The sequence below is a fragment of the Narcine bancroftii genome, chromosome 14 (genome assembly GCF_036971445.1).
Source record: "Narcine bancroftii isolate sNarBan1 chromosome 14, sNarBan1.hap1, whole genome shotgun sequence".
Taxonomy (NCBI): Eukaryota; Metazoa; Chordata; class Chondrichthyes; order Torpediniformes; family Narcinidae; genus Narcine; species Narcine bancroftii.
In genome coordinates this window covers 18,589,727-18,608,291 of record NC_091482.1, presented here as the reverse complement: position 1 = coordinate 18,608,291, position 18,565 = coordinate 18,589,727, and the positions used below count along the sequence as shown (strand labels likewise).

The window sequence follows — 18,565 nt, the reverse complement described above, 5'->3', positions numbered from 1 at the left end:
GAATAAAGGTGTTCCCTATTTTCTAAATGGGGAGAGAATTCAAAAAGCAGAGGGTCAAAGAGGAGGTTGAGTCGGTAGTCAGGAAACCAAATACAATGTTTGCATTTATTTTGAGAGAACAAGAATGTTAAAGCAAGAATCGAATGCTGAGGCTTTATCAAGTGTTGGTTAGACAACATTTGGAATAAGGCTGACAGTTTGGGTCCCATATCAAAGGAAGGATATGCTGGAGTTGAAGAGGATCCAGAGGAGATTTATAAGAATGACCCTGGAGATGAGGATTAATATATTAGGAGTGTTTGATGCCTTTGGGCCTGTATTCACTTGGGTTAAGAAGGATGAGGGGGGATCTTACTGAAATCTACTGAACATTGAAAAGCCTGGATAGAGTGGATGTGAAGATGTTTCTAATAGTGGGAGGTTCTAAGTCCAGAGGGCCCAGACCCAGAATAAAAGAACATCCCTTTAATACAGAGATGGTGAATCTGTGGAATTTGTTGCCACAGATGGCTGTGAAGGCCAAATCATCGGGTATATTAAAGTGGAAGTTAACAGGTTCTTGTGCAGTAAGGGCATCAAAGGGTACAGGGAGAAGGCAGGAAAATGAGATTGAGATGAAAAATATATCTGCTGAGATTCAAACGGTGGCACAAACCTGATGGGCCGAATAGTTTAATTCTGTTCTTATATCTTATGGTTTTATGGTTTAAATAAAAAGGTCTGCAAAGCAAACAGCCTTGATCGCCCATTGTGATATTAAATCATGCAAACATATTCATTTTTTAAATTTAGAAATACAGCATGGTCTATGACCTGGAATTCAAAATATACCCACATAACCAGTAAAAGTCCAGAGTTACATGAAAAGGTTAATCAGTTTAATTCTCCATTTCAAGTAGTAAACTTATCAAACTTTGCAATAAGGTTTTATTTTGTACTTTTTTTTGCAGAGTTTATACCTCAAAATCTTTTGGATAAAATATGCCCATTCTTTGCAGTATATTTATTTCTTTTAATTTTTAGAGATACAACATGGTAACAGGCCCTACCGGCCCATGAACTAGTGCCAGCTACCGAATACACCAATTAACCCGCAAACCTACAGTTTCATTTAGTGTGGGTGAGATACTTGACAATATGGTTCCCATCTTGCATTCCAAGAATATACTAAATAGCTCAACTTTCCAATCTCTCAAATGTAAAGGAAAACTAAAAGTCACCACTTTGCTAGGCACCCCTCACAAAAATGAAGCCCTGGCGAGGAACAAATTCACAACACCTGGTTTACAAGACCAGTGGTCTAACCACTGAGCCATCACAACCTCTTAGATCGAAGTGCTAATTAATTCACTGTTTGTAACCAGCTGGGTTTCCACATAAACTCACAGTGAACTCTGATCTTTGTAATATTAAACATAAACTTTGAACTATATTGCTTAAGTATAAAACAAATATTGGTTGTTATTTTCTCATTTTGTAGTTTAAAGATCATGCGTAACAGAACTGAAGAAAAATTCTAAAGAATTAGTGCATGATAAACTGCTGGATGATTTTAGAAAATGTAGCATTTGCAAACAAAATATTCCATTCAGTTTTGAGATTTCATGAAGCATCTTAAAGGAAGAGAGGAAAAGAGCCAAAAGAATTCTGGAGCTTGGGTTCCAAGGTGAATTGGTAAATTGGATTGAAAATTGGCTGGGTCTTAGAAGATACAGACAAATGGTAGAAGGGTGTCTTTCTGACTGGTGGTCAATGACCAGATGTGTTCCACAAGGATCCGTATTGTTATTTCTGTTGTTTGATGTATATATTAATGATCTGGATGAAAATCGAGGTGGTCTGATTAGTAATTTTGCAGATAATATGAACATTTGTGTGGTTGAAAATAGTCAAAGAAGCTGTCAATTTTCTTTTTAAAATTTAGACATATATTATATTAAAAGGCTTTTTTGGCCCATGAGCCCATGCCACCCAATTGACCTACACCCCCCCCCCCATGCATTTTGAACAGTGGGAGGAAGCCGGAGCCCCCAGAGAAAACCCAAATAGACACGGGGAAAAAAAATCCAAATTCCTTACAACGTGGGATTTGAACCCCAGTCCCATCACTGGCACTGTAACAGCATTGTACTAACTGCTACAATAACTGTGCTGTCCCTAAGGAGTACAATAATTTGAAATGTGGATGGAGAAATGGCAGAGGGTGTTAAATCCTACTAAGTGTAGTGATGCACTTTTGGACGTCAATACCAGGGTAAAGGTTACAGTAAATGGCAGGATCCTCATAAACATTGGTTTTCAGAGGGAATCTTGTGATGCTCTTTGAATGGGGAATCTCAAATTTAAAGGGTAGTCAAGAAGCTGAATGGCATGCTTGCCTTTTCAGTCAGGGGGTCTGAGTTGGGAACTCATGTTTGCAGCTGGATAAAACTTTGCTTTGGAGTACTGAGTGTATCTCTGATTGAAGGATGTGGAGACTTTAGAGAGGGAGCAGAAAAGATTCACCAGGATGTTGCCTGGGTCAGTATATTAGCTACAGGAGAAGATGGGCAAACCTGTAGCATCTGAGGCTGAGGTGGTGACCTGATTGAAGTACATGAATTTGTGAGAGAAACAGATAGGGCAGATAAATCTTTTTTCATGGGGTGTAAATGTCAAATGGTCTGCAAAGAGTAGTTCACGGACAAGTTGCTCTTGTGTCTGCCATCCGTGCCGTACTGTATGTAAACAGCGTCTTAATTGTTGAGGTCTTTCGTGGCTTGTTTCAGCATCATGCTGAAGAAGATAGTAAAGAAGGTTGGTGCGAGGACGCAGCCTTGCTTCACGCCGTTGTCAATGCAGAAGGGTTCGGAGAGCTTTACCTGACCTTGTTGGTTTTCGTGCAGTTGGATAACTATGTTGAGGAACTTGGGGGGGGCATCTGAGGTGCTCTAGTATTTGCCAAAGCCCTTTCCTGCTCACGGTGTCAAAGGCTTTGGTGAGGTCAACAAAGGTGATGTAGAGTCCTTTGTTTTGTTCTCTGCACTTTTCTTGGAGCTGTCTGAGGGCAAAGACCATGTCAGTAGTTCCTCTGTTTGTGCGAAAGCCGCACTGTGATTCTGGGGGGACATTTTCGGTGACACTAGGTATTAGTCTAGTAAGGAGAATTCCAAGCAAAATGTTTGGCCTGGAAATCAGCCTGAAGAAAACTGAGGTCCTCCGTCAGCCAGCTCCCCACCATGACTACCAGCCCCCCCACATCTCCATCGGGCACACAGAACTCAAAACAGTCAACCAGTTTACCTACCTCGGCTGCACCATTTCATCTGATGCAAGGATCGACAAAGAGATAGACAACAGACTCGCCAAGGCAAATAGCGCCTTTGGAAGACTACACAAAAGAGTCTGGAAAAAGCATCACCTGAAGAAACACACAAAGATCAGCGTGTACAGAGCCGTTGTCATACCCACCCTCCTGTTCGGCTCTGAATCATGGGTCCTCTACCGGCATCACCTACGGCTCCTAGAACGCTTCCATCAGCGCTGTCTCCGCTCCATCCTCAACATTCATTGGAATGACTTCATCACCAACATCGAAGTACTCGAGCTGGCAGAGTCCGCAAGCATCGAATCCATGCTGCTGAAGACCCAACTGCGCTGGGTGGGTCACGTCTCCAGAATGGAGGACCATCGCCTACCATCGCCTTCCCAAGATTGTGTTATATGGCGACCTCTCCACTTGCCACCGAGACAGAGGTGCACCAAAGAAGAGGTACAAGGACTGCTTAAAGAAAGCTCTTGGTGCCTGCCCCATTGACCACCGCCACTGGGCTGATCTTGCCTCCAACCGTGCATCTTGGCGCCTCACAGTTCGGCGGGCAGCAACCTCCTTTGAAGAAGACCGCAGAGCCTACCTCACTGACAAAAGACAAAGGAGGAAAAACCCAACCCCAACCCACCAATTTTCCCTTGCAACCGCTGCAACCGTGCCTGCCTGTCCCGCATCGGACTTGTCAGTCACCAACGAGCCTGCAGCAGATGTGGACATTACCCCTCCATAAATCTTTGTCCGCGAAGCCAAGCCAAAGAAAGAAAAGAGAAATGTCAAATACTGGATGGCATATATTTTAATTATTAGAGGAAAAGCTTAATCGAGATTTGCAAGGCAGGAGTTTTTTAACAAAAAATTTAAATGTCCAGAATTAATTAAAACATTTTAAAGTTCAAAGTTTGGATTTATGGTCAGAGCACATATATGCAACCCTGAAAGGGCCTGTTACTATGCTGTATGTCTAAATTTAAATAAGAAAAATTTTTTTTTTAAATCTGTTCTTCAGCCAAGCTTGGGGGTGTGATGGCATTTACATGAGCCTGCTGTTCTTGTTTTTCTCAATAATATGGTTCATGGATTTATGAGATATTGTTGAACAACCAAAAGTTTGGAGGTGAGTAACTGCAGTGGATTTTGTAGGTGATACAAGTCATAGTGCACTAGCAGTGGAAGGAAGGAATCTTGAGTGAATCTAAGCCCATGGCACTAAGCATGCTGTTTAGCCTAGGAACTTGTCTGTACTTGAAGCTGCCCTCATTGAACCAGAGGATAGTCTTCCATCAGACTCTTAAAGTGCCTTGAAGTTGATGAAAATCCTTGGAGAGTTTTTCTTTTACAAAAATTTGAAAAATCAAACATTTTTCAATGATGCCCATTTTACTCAGTCTGTTTGGTCTGATACTTTTATAAAATCCAGGACTGTCACCTTACCTATTGCATTCTGCTCTTTGATTTATTTTGGACTGAGGGTAGAATGAGTGTTGTGCGAAGTGGTTCATCATAGACAAGCAGGTTATCAGTAAGTAACTGGTGTAACAGATTATGTTATATTTTATATTGTATCTAGATATGCTTTACAGGAGATAAATTGTGGCAGGTTTTTTAGAGTAGGTCACATACAAACTCTTTAAAACAGATCACATTTAAAATGACAGAGCTCTGTTCAAGCCAGACAGTCCAGGCTCCGAGTGCCTTTGCACAAACTTTGAAGAAGGCCTATAAGGACTTCAGAAGTAGGTGTTAATTGGACATGCTGTGGAGTTATTGTTTATTGTTTTGAAAAGCAAACAGATGAACAAACTCAGATTAGGTCTGGAGCCGCAATCTGTCTGAGTGCAGTAGGCTGTTCTAAGAGGGTCATGTGGTTTTCTCTGACTGAGTGAGTGAGAGAGGGGGAGAGAGAGAGAGAGTGAGAGAGAGAGAGAGAGAGAGAGAGAGAGAGAGAGAGAGATTGAGAATTCAGTTCTACAGTTCAGCAGCAGCAGCTGGGACCAGAACAGGACAAGCTGGCAAGGTTGTGGAAAACCCCATTTTGAAGACGGGTTGTGAATTCTTTGTTCGGCTTGGTCAAAACAGTTGTGGTCCATACAAGAGGAGATGGCTGGCTGTATGTTTCACTTGAAATAAGGGAAGCAGAAAAGGAACTCTGTAGTGACCTGAAAGAAAGAGGTTATCATCTGGAAAACCCTGATGGGGCAAGGTACTTCAGCAATACACTGAAGTGGCTGATCTAAAGGAATCAGTTGTGGGTGTCCAATCAGCAACAAATCTCTCTCTCTCAGAACCGACAAGAACCTTCCTGAGCAGTAACCATTGACCTTTCAAGCACCAAAGCCTGGTGAACTTTATAAATGTTAAATTCTGCGCACAGTATAAGAATTGCCTGATACCGGTGAACTTGGAGGAGTGAGAAGTGAGATTGGACTGTGAATCAAAGAAATTTTTTTTGAACTTATATACACATCACACACACATGCACTTAGAATTAGAAGGTGCTTAAGCTCGGTGAAGTTAACAATAATAAGTTAGACTTTGATCCTGTTTTCATGTTTAAAGATAAGTAAAAGTAACTTTTGTTGAAGTAACCATTTGTCTTGGTGAATTTCTATTGCTGCTGGGTTTTGGGGTCCTCGGGGGGTCTGATAATGTGACAATTAGAAGCTTGGGTTGGATACCACAAGTTTAATACTGTTGAAGGCAGAGTTAAATACAGAAAATATGAAACTACCAAGGAAGACATAACTAATCTACAGGAAATTATTGAGGACTTCGTCGGCGAAGCCAAGCCAAAGAAGAAGAAAGAAAAAAAGAAGTGAACCGGTGCGGACTCGAAAGGCCAATATGGCCTGTTTCCGCTCCGTAAATGGTTATATGGTTAACACAGGTACGAGCCTGCAGCCGACGTGGACATTGCCCCTCCATAAATCTTCGTCGGCGAAGCCAAGCCAAAGAAGAAGGTACTTACTAGCACTAAATAGTAACACCTTCCACCATTTTACTGATGATTGAGTTAGGAGGAGACAGGGCGAGTTGTTATCGAGATTGAATTTCCACCTGCTTTCTGTACGTAAGACGTAACTGGGTAAATTTCAATATTGTTGTGTTGGTGTCTGTGCTGCGATTGTACATGAATATCTTGGTGAGAGCCAAGATCACAAGCACGGGCTGTCAGCGCTGGGGCGGCCAGTGCGAGCTGTAGGGGTTGGGGCAGCCAGCGTGGGCTGTCCCCATACTGACCCCACTTCTGAGGGACAGATTAATTTGTTGCTTTCCAATACAGGCACCGAGCACCAAATGTTTGTTGATGCCCATCGCCGAACCTTGAGTGCTCAGAGAGGAATCAGACCAGCAGAGAGTTTGAACTAGCAGAGGCATCCGGAGAAATATATAACGACACAGGTTTTGGTGGTGCAGAACAATTTACACATGAACCAATTAGCAAAAGACATGAGTGTGGCAAATAAAAACCCAGGGAGTTTGTCAGAGGGAAATTCAAACACCAAATATAATGAATATCTAAAACAAAGAACAGTACAGCACAGGAACAGCCCATTTGCCCACAATGTGTGCACCAAACATTATCCCCCAATTAAACTAGCCCCATGTCGGTCCCCACACTGATTCCACTGCTCTGCTCTCACCCCATAGCCCAGTGTCAGTCCCCATACTGATCCCACTTATGTGGGATCAGTGAGGGGACAGCCCATGCCGGCCGCCCCAGCGCTGACAGCCTGCACTGGTCACCCCGGCCCTACAGCCCGTGCTGGCCTTCCCAACCCCTACAGCCCACGCCGGCCTGCCACCTCAACCCTGATGGCCCAAAGGGACTGGAGCCAGAGTGCCCTCCGAGGCGCCTCCCATGCAGCTGTCCCTTTCAGATGGCCAGCGCTGCGCTTTTAGCGTTGCCACCTGAACGGCCCACTTCCGTTTCTGCAGGCGCATTCTTAGTGGAGAATGCACCTGAAGAAGCCTTAATTTATCTGTATCTTGGACAATTGTTCTGCTCCACATGCTCTGCTCTCCCCCCATAGACCCATGTCAGTCCCCACACTGATCCAATTGCTTCATGGAAACTGTTACTGAAACTACTTTGACAGCTTTATGTTGACTTTTGATTGATTGATTTAAATGTTGTATTTGCCATGGTTGAATAAGAATTCATGTTATTTGGAATCATTCCATCATTCCAGTATTTTCATCACTGCATAAAGTACAGAATTGGTTGGATGAAATTAATTTATTTTATTTAATATCCTTTTATCCTTAACACAGATTACTGCTATTTCTACAAATTCTGTGCAGCAGAAAATTATGAAGCTGGTAATAATATTTTTCACATTTAGCAGTAAGTCTGTACCTTTTGTTAAATAACAATGTTGGCACACAGAGAATCAACCATGCAAAGGTCTTGCTATAGACCCATAGCCTTAGGCAACTCTTGCAAAACAGTTGTATCGTGTATCACTTTGAATTTAATCACACATTTTAATGTTTGAAGACAGACGATGGGACTAATAATTCTCTTTCTTCCTCAGCTAAGGTCATCAATAAGATGGCATTGTAGCATGCTGGCTACTTAATCACAAAGGAGAATTTTACTATCAGAATCAGAATCAGAATTTATTGTAACGATAAAGTCATGAAATTAGGAGTTTTGCGGCCGCATCAAAGTGCAAACATTCATATTATAGCCATCTTTTGATATTGCTATAAAAAAAATTAAAATAGCAGTGCACAAAAAGTAAGGCACAGTGACTGGTTCATTGATTATTCAGGAATCCGATGGCAGCGGGGAAGAAGCTGTCCTTGTGCCATTGAGTGCTCTTCTTTAGGGTCCTGTACCTTTTTCCTGATGGTAGCAGAGTGAAGAGGGCGTGGTCTGGGTGGTGGGGGTCTTTGAGGATAGAGGCTGCTTTTAAAGACACTGCCTCATGTAGATGTCCTTGATGGAGTGAAGTCTGGTGCCTGTGATGTCGCAGGCCAGGTTAACAACCCTCTGGAGTTTATTCTTGTCCTGAGAGTTGGTGCCTCCATTCCAGGCAGTGATGCAATCAGCCAGAATGCTCTCCACGGTACACCTGCAGAAGTTTACGAGTGTCTTCAGTGGCACACTGAATCTCCTCAGACACCTTACAAAGTATAGCCGCTGGCAAGCCTTCTTTGTGATTGCATCAATGTGGAGGCTCCAGGACAGATCCTTGGAGATGTTGACACCCAGTAATTTGACGTTCTTGGCCCTTTCCACTACTGAACCCTCGATGAGGACTGGGTCATGTTTGCCTAACTTCCTCCTAAAGTCCACAATCATCTCCTAGGTTGTGCTGATGTTTAGCGCAATATCGTCGTTACACCATTCAACGAGCTGATCTATTTCCCCCCTGTACGATTCCTCATTGGTGTTTGTGATTCTGCCAACAACTGTGGAGGTGCCTTTGGCAAACTTATAGATAGCATTGGAATTTCGCCTGGCCACCCCACTCATGGGTGTATAACGCGTAGAGCAGAGGGCTAAGTATGCATTCTTGGGATGTGCCCGTGTTAATAATCAGTGAGGAGGAGACCATGGTCTTCTGATGAGAAAGTTAATGATCCATTTGCAGAGGGGAGTACAGAGGCCTAGAGTTTGTAGCTTCTTGACTATCACTGAGTGAATAATGGTATTATTGATGAAGTGCAGCCATGTGTATGAACTCAAATGTAGGCAACTCTATTGCAAAACACTTTGAATTTAATAACATCTTAAATTTTTGAAGACATATTATGGGACTAACAATTCTCTTTCTTCCAAGCTAAGGTCATCAATACTCTGGCCCTGTAACATGCTGGCTACTTATTCACTAAGGAGAATTTTACTATGGAAACTGATAAAGGAGAAATAGCTGTTAAGTGAAAACAATGGATCTAAAACAATCAAGAGATGCTGCAAATGAAACTCAAAATGCTGTCTGGCAAAAAGCAATTTACTGGAGGGACTCAGTGAGTTGACCAGCATTTGAGGTGGGAGGGGGAAGAATTGTTTTGACAGTTTAGATTGAAACCCTTTATCAAGACTGTTCATAGAGAGGGGAGACAGCCAGTATAAGGATGAGCAGAGGGGTGGGGGGAGGGTTAAGATAATGGCCAGTAGGGCACTGGTGGACCAGGAAGAGGGCGTGGAGAAGATGACGGATAGATGGGGAAGGTGAGGGGTGGAGATGGGAGACAGAGGCAGATGTTGATAAGTGAGCGAAACAGAGAAGTCTGCAGGCACTGCGGTTGTCGTAAAATCGCCCAGACATGTTGTAACTCAGCCAGACTCGCAAGATAGATTACCAACATTTTGGGCATGAACCTTTCTTCAATATAAGCAAAGAAGAGGAAAATGTCAGAAAGAAAGAGAAAATAGTGAGAGAGAGAGAGAGAGAGGGACGGACGGAGGGATAAAATAAGTGGTGGGTGGAGCAAGATGATCCTGGTGAGGGGGAAGGTGGAACCAGTTGCTGGAGGAGATCATCCTGATGTTGCTCAACCAAACAGATAGTTTTTTTTTGCCTCAGATCCCAGTATCTGCAGACTCCTGTGTACCTGATAAGGCAGTATGTCATGCAGCCAGGATGATCGTTACAGAGATGACACAAGATCGATACATTCTGTTTTTCATTTACAGGGTAGGCAATTATCTCGATCCTCGTGCAATATGCTCTTGACTAAAGTCTGCTCTCGTGATGATCAATGTGTTTTTGCATCAGAACCAAAGGACCGACAAGATATGATAATTTTGGCGGGTCTTTGGTGGATCTCTGCGATCAGAAAATGGCACGACATTAATTATTATCTGATCCAATAGATCACTGGAAGGTTTCATCTGTACGAAGGTTGTGAAAGCTAGTGCAGTGTGTTTGTTGCACCAACCAGTGTGGGAGTAGAGTTTCTGCTTTGTTACAATCAGGAAGTAGCATCCTAAATGCTCTTGAAACTTTGCTGTTTAAGTTACAGCTCATTTATTTAATCTTTGATATGGAAATTATAAGAAAGCAGTGCAAATGAAAAAAAACAATAGAAGCTCTAAATACCGTAAAATCCCTGGTATCCAGCACCCATGGGGATTGGTAGCTACTCGAGAAATTAATTCTCCAGTTGCTTGAGATTGCATGTTTATGATAGGCGCATTAATTACTAGGGGCACCAATTTTAAACTTTTGCATTTTTTACGTATTTATTTTCAGCAATTGTTTGTCTGTTGCTTGAGGCTGCTGGTTGCTTGAATTCTGGATAATGGGGATTTTACTGTATTTCTTTTCTTTTCAGATAAACAATATTCCTTGGCACATTTAAGTGAGGTCACCAGGTACAGTTTTTTTATAGATCTGAAAAAGTTTTTCACCTAAAATAAATATCTAATTGGTATGGTTCTCTGCTTCTGGGTAACTTCTTTAAAAATCTGTCCAAATAAAATTAAAAATTGCACTGGACTCATCAGTGTAGTGAAGTTTCTCAGTCAATTATGTATTTTAAACATTTGGATCACTGAACTGTTGAATCAGCAATGAAAATTTGTAAAGTAATCGATACAGTGCCATTCCACATTTCTCTGCAAATGATTATTGCCCTTGTCCCTGAGAAAAGATTTGATTGACTCTGCTTCCAACACTGTTGCAGGCAATGAGTATCACATGATCACCCACTGGGTAAAGAAGCTTTCAATGACATTATCCCTATAATTTTGCCCATCAGTTCAAATTTCTTTCCCAGATTTTGAACCATGCACCATTGCATTTTTTTTTGGTCTAGATACACCCATCGACAATCAAATCTACTTTCCAGCTTTTAAATGTTCCAGCATTGTCTCTTGTTTAATCTTATTGCTGTAAATCCATAAAGACAAAAAATCTATTTGGTTCTTTCCACTCTTTGTTACTCATTAAAAATGCAATTACATTGGTCAAACATAATTTGCTTTAGCTTGTTCTCTTTTATTAACTCAAACTTCCCCTAGGATCTTATCTTTTTTTCCTTCTTCTGGCCATTGTTTCCAAAAGCTTTTCTATAACCAATGTTAAACATTAGCCTGTAGCCACCAGCAATGTCTTTACACCCATTTTTGAACATGTGTATCAATTCATGAATATCAATTTACGTATCTAAAGCACACCTAAAGGTTTATATGGCCCAAGGAAAATAAATACAACTTAAAAATCTTTCCTTCACATCTTTCAAATTCCAAAAAAGAGCATGGCCAGATAAAATTGCATAACCAATGTTTCTTGATGAAGCCCAAAAAGTTGGTTATATATTTTAACCTTTGCTGTATAAAGGACACTGTTACGTTTCTCCAGCCTTGTGTTTTTACCTTTGATATTTCTTTTGTGTTGCTTCAACTTAATTTGGAATGATTTGAAATTCTTGCACAGGCAAGTGGTTTGAAACATGCAGACAGATTTAGCAAATGGAATTTACACCTACTGTAATTGAGTTTCAGAAAGACAAAGAATTGGATCTAAATATCTGATCTCAAATGACTAAGATATGGCCACAATGTAATAGAATGAGTGAATAAATGAAGAATTTATTGTCATGTACATCAGTACAATGTACAGATGCAATGAAGTTTTTACTTGCTGCAGCTCCCCAGGTACATAAACAAACTAAAATAATCTAAGTATAATTAACACAAAACACTACAAAGAAGAAAAAAGTACAGTAAAACCCCTGTTATCTCGAATTGAAGCAACTGGCAGCCTCAAGCAACCAGCATAAAAAAAGGTAAAATACGGAAGTTTAAAATTGGCACACCTCACCATTATTTCGCTAATTTACACAACACTCAATATCAAGCAACTGGGCAATTCATTTATCCAGCATCTACCAATCCTCATAGGTGCCAGATTCCAAGGGTTTTACTGTAAATATAAAAATAAATATTTACAGTTGGCCAGTGGTTCAACAATGTGCTTTGTCAGTCAAGCAGACAGATCTTTGCTGGTCTTGCAGAAGTGCTGTGGCCATGGTAGTGGTGGGAGGGGAGAGGGGGGAAGGGGAGGTCCAAGGGACAAATAGCTGTCGGGGGAAAACATCTGTTCTTGAAGCTTGATTGCTGGATTTCAGACTTCTGTGCCTTCTGCTTGAGGGTAGCAGTTGGAAGGGAGGCTGGCCCAGGTAATGAGGGTCTTTTATGTCTTTGGCTGCCTCCCAAAGACAGCGCCTCTTGTAGATGGATTGGTTTACTGGGATACATTTACTAGAATGTTGCTGGGACTTGAGGAACTGAATTACAGGGAAAGATGAAACAGGTTAGGACTTTATTCCTTGAAGCATAGAAGAATGAAGGGAGATTTGAAAGAAATATACAAAATTATGATGGGTAGAGATAGACTAAAGGCACTGAAATACAAGAGGACATGGAGAAAAGATTAAGGGGAACTTCTTCACATAGAGAATGGTGAGAGTATGGAGCAAATGAAGTTCTGAATGCAGATTGTAACAATGAAGAAAAACTTGGACAAGTACATTGATGGGAGGTGTTGTGGAGCTATATGGAATGGATGCAAGTAGTGGGACTCGGCAGAATAACAGTTACACATAAACGAGAAGAAGCAAAGGGCCTGTTTTCTGTACTGTGTTGTTCTCATGAATCTATGGTTATGAATTAATCTCAAACAATAGCCATTGATCATCCAAATTCAGCTGTGAATAGCAACAAGATTTATAAAATCAAAGTTTATAATATTCTCGTATTTAGAAACAAGTGTATTGACACTGAAAACACTCCTGCAATATTTACTTGTGGCCAATATATTTACTGCTTTGATATGCTCGCAGTCAAAGATAGAAAAAGAAACAAAGGTCTCACTTACTTTTTATTTCCTATCCTCAACCTTCATTCCCTCCACCGTCTTTTTGTTGAAATGACAGATTTTATTATTTTTTTATGTACTTTTCCTTTCTATACATTTTTGTGATTCTATTCTTGTCACATAAATATAGCATTGATCATCTTTTTTCTATAAAGAACCTTTCAAACCATCTTAATGATTCAGAAACTATGAGGAATTATAGAATTGTTAAAGCATAGAAAGAGATAAAATGGTCCATTTCATTTAATGAGCAATTTCATCAAATCCCACTGCCCGTTGTACTCCATTTCTGCAAATTACTTGTTTGAATGGCTACTCAATTCATCTTTGAAGGCACAAATTTATTCTGCTTCTACAGGCATTGTATTCTAGATCATTACTACTCTCTGAAAATAAATGTTTTTCTTCATAACTCCTTGCATTGTTTAATCCAGAATTTTATTCTGTGATTTCTTATCCTTGAAGATGTAGATCACATAGTATTTAAGCTATTGGACTATCAGACAGATTTGTGGATCATTGATACATTTCCCCCAATGGCAACTAGAATCTAGAATTACAGGTATTCTTGTTTATCGTTACCTTAAAATGATTGCATTGTCATAAAAAAAACATGCCCTTCTGAGATTAATTTTGCCATCTTTACCTGATCTGGCCCATATGGTAGCTATAAAGAAATGGATTAGAGCTCAATTCACTGGACCATGGGTGGGCAACCTTTTTCTAGCTATAAGTGCTCTGTGATTAGTAAGGGATTGCTTAGGGTGAGTGGAAAGAAAAAGGTTTGAGAACCACTGTTTTAATCATACTTCATTGACTCGTTATGTGCACGGTTTCATAACTCCAAAGGAAATGGGCCAATGACAATTCTTCTCAAGCAAAATATTTCAGTAATAATTGGATCTAGAGCAGTGATTCTCAACCTTCCCTTCTGATTCACATACCACAATAAACAATCCTAACTCATCACAGAACACTTATGGCATAGGGAATATTTAAGGTGGAATGTGAGTTTTAACAAAAAGGTTTCCCACCCCTGAAAAGGACCATAAGAGAGGCAGAGAGGATCACTGGGGTCTCCCTCCACCTCTCCGCCCACCCCCTCCCCCTCCCCACCATCAATGTGATCTACCTGGATCATTGTCTGAAGAGGACACACAAAATCGTTAAGGACCCCGACTGCTCCGCACACAGCATCTTTCAGAAAAGAGATACTGGAGTATCAGAGCCAGCACCACGAGGCTGAGAAACAGCTTCTTCCCTTGAGCAGTGAGAATACTAAATGGGCAAAAGAACCTCTTACATGAACCATCTGAGACTATACTATTTATAAAACAATAGTTACTTATTTTTATGTATATTTGTTCTGCATAGGTATTGCTTGTCGCATGTGTGTTATGTCTGGTTGTGTTTTGCATGTTTTGCACCAAGGACCAGAGAACGCTGTTTCATCGGGTTGTAAATGTGCAATCAGATGATAAACAAACTTGAACTTGAATTAACATGGTTAATTTAAAGTTCCTCTTCACTGCTTGGGCAATTAGGGATTGACAATAAATATATATGCTTCCCTCATGTACTGCTATCTAAACTTAGCATGATCTTGTTCACTTCTTGGAAATGTCCTCTCAACCATATTTGTTTCAAGGATCAGCTATAATCTTATGGAATGGCAGAGCATTCCAGAGCAGGCTTGATGGGCTGGATAGCTTACTGCTGCTCCTCTTTCTTATGTTTTTATATGGAACAACTCCAGCTTTTTCATTGTAACCTTGGAGATTTAAAAAAAACTCAATCCTGGAATTGGATTCTCGCAAACTTTTTTCTGCTCCCTCTCTAGGGCCTTCACACTCTTCCTAAAATGTGCTGAGCAGAACTGGGTGCAAGACTGCAGTTGTGGTTCAACTAGAAGGGGCAATGAGTACAAAGTTTCAAGGGGGCAATGGTCTATTGGGTGGAGAGTGAAGGGAATAGATAGTGAGGTAGACTAACAATGGTAATATCCTAGTGTAAAGGGGATGAGAAGCATTGAATAAATGAGTAAAGTGTACAACCAGGCAACAGCTTGAGTGTTGCAAGAATGAAACAGATTAGAATCAGGATTGTGGATCAATGGTAAAGAAGTCACTGGAGAACCTGTTCTATTTTCCATGGGAGTTGGTTGTGGCACATAATTACTTACTTGTGTCAGCTTCATTTGCTCCTCCATAGACATGTGATCATGAAAGTCTTTCACATTGAGGGTGCAAAAGTTGGAGATCACATCCACCTGTTATTGTCAAGGATATTCTGGTCGCCTAATTATAGGAAGGATATAAACAGAGTGGAGAGAGTGCAGAGAAGGTTTACCAGAATGTTACCTGGGTTTAAGCATCTAGAGTATAGGGAGAGATTGGACAGATTAGGTCTTTATTCTTTGGAGCATAGAAGGTTGAGAGGGGATTTGATAGAGTATTTAAGATTATGAAAGGCATAGACAGAGTGGATGTGGATAGACTATTTCCGTTAAGAGGAGGAAAGATTAAAACAAGAGGACATGAGTTAAGAATTAAGGGGCAGAGGTTTAGAGGTAACATGAGGGGGAACTTCTTTACTCAGAGAGTGGTAGCCGTGTGGAATGAGCTTCCGGGAGAAATAGTGGCGGTGGAGTCAATTGTATTATTTAAGAAAAGGTTGGACAGGTCTATGGATGAGAAGAAGATGGAGGGTTATGGGCATTGTGCAGGGAGGTGGGACTAGAAAGGGGTGTTTGGTTCGGTGCGGACTAGAAGGGCCTAATGGCCTGTTTCCGTGCTGTAATTGTTATGTTATGTTATATCAAATACATGCAATAGGACATAAAAATAGAAACATTGGAAATGGTCAGGAGGCCAGTTTTAATGAAAATTCATCTTATAACATTAATCTTTTGACACTGGATTTCTAGCAAACGCAGTATTTATAGGTGTGCAGTAAATCACAACAAATTGACATGCTAAGATAGAAGGAAATGCAAAGAGGAGGGGCAGAAATAGGGAGCATTAAAAGGCTCCTTTCAATATTGTGAACTTGAAGTGAGGGAACCCTCAAAATCCAGATGTTTTTAGTTTGGGGAAAAGAAAGTACATGGATTGGAAAATGTAGTTCAAAGGGAAGGAGAGGGTGTGCTCAACTTCACTCTGAACCTTGCCTACAGTACATAAACTACATGTGTTTACACAGAATTAAAGACGAAAATTTGCAGATGCTGGGGTTGAGTGCAAGACACAAACGCGCTGGAGAAACTCAGCATCCACCGAGTAACCAACTTTTCGGACCGTCGGTTGCTCTTTACTTCCCATCGATGCGACGTGACCTACTGAGTATTCCCAACATATTTGTGTGTTGCACAAGCGTTTATGTATCACCCACACGATAACCAGGCAGTTTCCAAGTCAAGTTATTTTCCCACATCTGTTTGTATCTCTGGATATATTTATATCCGGTTATCTTGGCACTGTAAAAAAAAGTCACATTAAAAAAAAACCAAACACCCTTCCCAATACTTTAATGTTCGTGGTCCTGGGATAAAAGCGACTGAAATCACGGCAATACCTTACAAGTTGAGAAAAAGGAAACTATTGCAAATAAGCAAATAGTCACGGGTCTAACTCCAAAAGGTCTTGATGTAACATCTTCTTTTAGACACGGTAGCAGATTTGTGAAGATGTATTCCATGAACATTTCCCCATTCTCAAGTTTAACTTTTAACATTACCTTTCTAACAAAACCACTCTCCCCCTCCCACGACCCCTTCCATTGTCCTCGACTTTCTAAACCTCTTGAGATGTGAGCCACCGTGTCGAGTCAAGAGCTGCACTTTCCCACGCAACTGGCAGTCGGGAGGAGGGCGAATGTTTGCAGAGCATCGGCGATGTCAACAAATAGCCGGACCTAAGCTAGTTTGCAAATGGGAACCTGTTCAGGGTAAGTGATGTGAAGCAGCCAACAGGGACAGCCACTCTTGCAAATCGGACTCTCACATGGAACGATGTGTGCATGTCGTTGTATGCACTGGCCACAGTCTTGGGAACCGTGAGTGTGAACCAGCCGTCGAGCATTTGTTTGATGTGGCATCAGGTTCCCATCGGATTCGGAATCGAACAGGGAAACAGTGCAAACGCGGCAACTTCTCTGGTTCTTCGTGCAAAAAAAGTGGTTTGGCTTTTCACAGTCTGTGGTCTTTGAGCAGCTTAGATGTATTTTGCAAACGGTTCTCACTAAAGAGATATATGTCATCTGATATCCGGAGCTTGAGCAGCCGCTGTTCATCTTAATGGTTCTTACCCGTGCAGAGGGAAGAGACTAACTGAGCCTGTTTATATGTTTGAGAGGAACCTGGGTGTTTTGCGATGCTTCTGTGGGCACCTGCAATTTGCATAGTCTCTCTGGCCGTTCTCGGCCTGTTGGCGAGATTGTATTTCGGCCAGAGTTTCAAAGAGCGATTCGAGTGGGCAAGCCGATGGCAGCGGGACGATGGGAGCAACGATGCCCCGAAGCTGATCTGCAAACCCTCGGCCCTGGCCAAGTACCTGCTCAAAACCTGTCTGACCGTCAGCGTGGAATCCCAAACGCTGTGGATCTGGAGGAAGCTTCCTCACCTGCAGACGCTGTGGAATGGGATCTGGCCCCCGCGCTCGGCGGTGCACTTTACCCGGGATTACCTGCAGTTGTCCGACGAGGGTCTGGTGGCTCTGGACTGGGCTGTTTCGGCCGCCGGCAGCAGGAGGAGAGCCTCCAGCAACTCTCCGGCACCCATCGTCCTCATCATTCCCAACTCCTTCGGGAAAGTCACCGGGAATGTGATCAAGGTGAGACCCGCGTTCCAATGCCATGCCTGAACTACCCCAAACACAGATAAAGAGCACAACACAAGACTCTGGCGCTGTGATTGAAGTAAAACACGATGGTGGTGAAACTCAGCAGGTCGTATGTCGTCAAACAAAATATGTAGCAAAGGCTAACGAAGAGCTCAAGTCCGAAATGTTGATTATTTATCTTTATTTTTCCTAAATTAAGCACACAGTTTGACCTGCTGAGTTTCTCCAGCATTGTGCTTTAGGACTGTGGGAAGATAGCAAGCACTCGAGTGCTGGGCCGAAGAGCTTCCTATCGTGCAGAGTGTGTGTGTGAGAGAGAGAAAGAGCCCGCTGTGGAGACGAGGGTGGCCTCGTGTTGCGATGCGCTGGACGCGAGTTGCGATGGGCTGGGCGCGAGTTGCGATGGACTGGGCGCGAGTTGCGATGGGCTGGGTGCTCGTTGCGAGCTCTGTAAATCTCCAAATGGTTGACTTCGAATCGCACGAAACATCTTCACCCGTCTGTAGACCGCAGCGAGCTCCACTGTGGATTCTTTGCAAAGCCTCGCCTGCCCTGTGGACCTTGCTTTGAAGTTTTTGGGGAGG

At 41.9% G+C, this 18,565-nt stretch overlaps 2 protein-coding genes across 7 annotated transcripts in view; one reads left to right on the top strand and one right to left on the bottom strand.

Annotated features, from left to right (window-relative positions):
• appbp2 (amyloid beta precursor protein (cytoplasmic tail) binding protein 2) overlaps positions 1 to 18,565 on the bottom strand; it is a 299,366-nt gene that overhangs the window by 159,168 nt on the left and 121,633 nt on the right. The window lies entirely within an intron of this gene.
• abhd15a (abhydrolase domain containing 15a) overlaps positions 16,731 to 18,565 on the top strand; it is a 32,175-nt gene continuing 30,340 nt past the window's right edge. Inside the window, exon 1 of one of the 2 annotated variants that reach the window (XM_069910744.1) lies at positions 16,731 to 17,972. In XM_069910744.1, the coding sequence (XP_069766845.1) occupies positions 17,514 to 17,972 (459 nt within the window). In that variant the 5' untranslated portion in view covers positions 16,731 to 17,513. The remainder of the gene's footprint in view (positions 17,973 to 18,565) is intronic. The other variant, XM_069910743.1, reaches the window with a different exon arrangement.